The sequence below is a fragment of the Atta colombica genome, unplaced genomic scaffold, assembly GCF_001594045.1.
Source record: "Atta colombica isolate Treedump-2 unplaced genomic scaffold, Acol1.0 scaffold163, whole genome shotgun sequence".
NCBI classification, from domain to species: Eukaryota; Metazoa; Arthropoda; class Insecta; order Hymenoptera; family Formicidae; genus Atta; species Atta colombica.
This window is the reverse complement of record NW_017259254.1, coordinates 2,368,343-2,371,390: the sequence shown is the minus strand read 5'-3', so window position 1 is coordinate 2,371,390 and position 3,048 is coordinate 2,368,343. Positions and strand designations below refer to the sequence as shown.

Below are 3,048 nucleotides of genomic sequence, written 5' to 3'. Positions count from 1 at the left end.
TAGGTGAATAATTGTGAATATTTAATTATATTATTATAATTGTGAATATTTAATTATATTATTATAATTGTGAATATTTAATTATATTAATTATATTATCAATAACAGACAAGATAAAATTTAAGATTATTTAATCAAATAGATTTTTTTATAATATCGGTTATTATATTAAAAATTATTATGACATACATCTAGAAATCTAAGATAATTCATTTTTAACAGCATGTGGCGTTATTCTCGTGGCAGCAGCGGTCATCATCTTCCTCATGGCCCTGTCTTTGATAGTTCGCTTTATCATGGAAAAAAGCTGGTGGCGAAGATAGATCATCGTTAAAAATGGCTGTTATTTAGGAATCGTTCAGAATTATTCTAATTTACGAAGCATTATTAATTAATGAATTTGTTATTAGATTTTATTAATCTAATACTAATTTACTCTAATAGGATATATCTTCTGAGATATCGTGCTGATTATCTTGGAGGGAATTTTCTCTATTCTTTTTGTATACTTTTTTCACCTAAATCTATTATTAGCTTAAACAGAAAGGTATATAAAAATTTATTACAGCATTATTGATTAATATTCCTTCTTATGTTTCTAATTTTTTTATAGATTTCCTATGACTGTGTTTTCTGATGAAAATAATATAAATATTGAATACTTTGTATGTAAATTGTTGAGAATTGTATGTAAATTATGTTATTAGTTTCTATTATTATTAATACACTTTTTCTATACCTAGAGGCAATGTTAGTTCTTATAAGTATTTATATGTATTATAACTGGCAATATACATCTTTATATTGATTAAGTATCCACGATTTTTAGAAATCACTCCGATTTATTCTCGGAGAAAAAATTGACCGTTGCATCAATTGGCTGAATTATTCAAATGTAATTTGTTAATTCTTTCTGCGTCTGAGATTCTAATATTATGGACTTCGGAGCAAACGACATTGTGAATCAAGGCTTTAAAAAAGAAGTCAATAATAATGACTATCATGATTCAGCAAAATTAGTTGCTCTTTTCTTCTTGTATGATAATACAATTTATTAGGAAACATACAAATGTATTATAAATGATATAATTGGAATTGAACTGAATTTCTTGTAATGTATATCATTTATAGCGTTAACATTTTATTCTATTTATTCTGAAAAAGTGCATTATAATATTGATTATGCATTTGAAATGATTATTTTTTTTAAGTTTATATATATAGAATTATATATATAGATGTGATATAGTATAGTTGCAGTAATAGTTATCTTAAACTGAATAGTTATTTTAAACTGAAGAGAAAATGGTTACATCAAATTTTATAATCGATCATATTAAATACTTTTGTATATTTTTATATTATTAAATAATAATATTTTATACGTATTTTTTATTAATTTATCAATTTCTTTATATAATTTCTTTATATAATTTGTAAATCTCTAACTAATTGAAATGACGTTGGCGACGTTGTACGAAGTTCATAATTATTTGTCAAGCCCGTTATCCACTTAACGTAGAAACTTCGACGCTTATTGGCCCGATGGGACACCGATGACGAAGTAGTGGAAGACCGGAAAGGAGTAGACAACAGCGTGGTGGAAGGCAAGGTAACTGAACAATAAAGTTAAGAAAGGGAAGGGCAAATGGAGGCGCTCATCGTATACTGATTAAAAATACTGCCTCGTATCTCTTGAGAATAGATCAGAAAAGCCTGAATATCTTGGGAGATGTGAAAGTTTGTAGCTGAAGGTAAATTCTCTAGGTGAAAATGGATAAAACTACTAAGATTATAAGTAGACTTATAGTCTAGCTAAGTTCCGAATAGTAATTGTTTTAAAGGTACTCAAATATCTCGGTATATAGCTATGTTTTTACATTTGAACAATAAAATATATAGCTATGTTATTTTTATATAAAAGTGTTGGATATATATCTTGCTAAAACCTTTATTAATTTAAGTATTTGCAATTCAAATTACAGTTCTTCTTCTTCTTGTTCTGGCTAGTATTTAAATATGCAAGGGACTAATCTCTGTGTACGTTATGATGAAAAATTGCACGTGCATACAATTTTTATAACGCTTTGAGGTACGAGTTTCTTGTTGAGAATATATGATAATAAAAGGACCTCATAAAATAAAAAGGTGAGGTCGATTTTCCTCGGCCAGTGGTTTGCGCAAAAGCCGAAGAGGATCAAAGATGATAGAAGCTTAATATAGAAGGAGAAGCCTCAAGAACGAAAAGGAACGCAGACTATAAAGCCAGATAAGTTAGCGACCAGAGCAGCGAGGAAAACGAAAGGTCGGAGGGCTGATGAAAAATACAAAAATTTTCTCTCTTGAAAGGGGATGACGGTGGATTCATGCTAGGAAAACGACGCCAGGACACTCGAGGCCAGAAGGCCCGCGAACGAGGGTAAGGTGTTTGTCAACGGTTGCCGGTAGTTAATTACTTTACATGAAAGGAACTTTCAGCCGTTTCGCCACTCGAGGCAACCTCAGTCCCCGCGTGCCGTCAACCCCTTCGCCTCCTTCCTTTCGCATCTCCTTCACAGACCTGAGTGCCACCCCTTTCCACCCCTCGCGTCCCTCATCTTCCTGTCACCTGTAAGAGTTTACGAGTATCTAATCCGGCAGACGGGCCGTACTTACTCTGTAAACGAGGCCTCGCCTCTCTTGTAGCGACCTCGATAAAGAGAATGGAAGTATGCATAGGTTTCCATTCAAAAATACTGTAGTGCGTTACACTTCGTTTGATCTTGATTGCTATTGAAATAATCAGAGTAGCGAACCGACACACGACTTTTAATTTAGTTCAAGAATGTTTTAAAAGCACATTCACTATTTTTTTTACTTGTTAGATCGTGTTAATTAAATTTTTTAATAGTGTGCAGTTATTGACAAAATATTTTTTTTTTATCACATTTTATATACTTTCTCTTCTTTATTGAATATTTAAAAATATGTATACACATACATGAAACTTTATTTTTATAATTTAACGATAAATATATTATCTCAATTTGAAAACGAATTTTTAATAAA

The 3,048-nt window shown here is 30.6% G+C and overlaps 1 protein-coding gene across 1 annotated transcript in view; it reads left to right on the top strand.

The window, feature by feature from the left end:
- Window positions 1-375, top strand: part of LOC108685979 — a 4,883-nt gene extending 4,508 nt beyond the window's left edge. The window contains exon 3 of the mRNA XM_018190996.1: window positions 223-375. Within this exon, the coding sequence (XP_018046485.1) occupies window positions 223-323 (101 nt within the window). The 3' untranslated portion in view covers window positions 324-375. The remainder of the gene's footprint in view (window positions 1-222) is intronic.
- The last annotated feature ends 2,673 nt before the right edge of the window (window positions 376-3,048 follow it).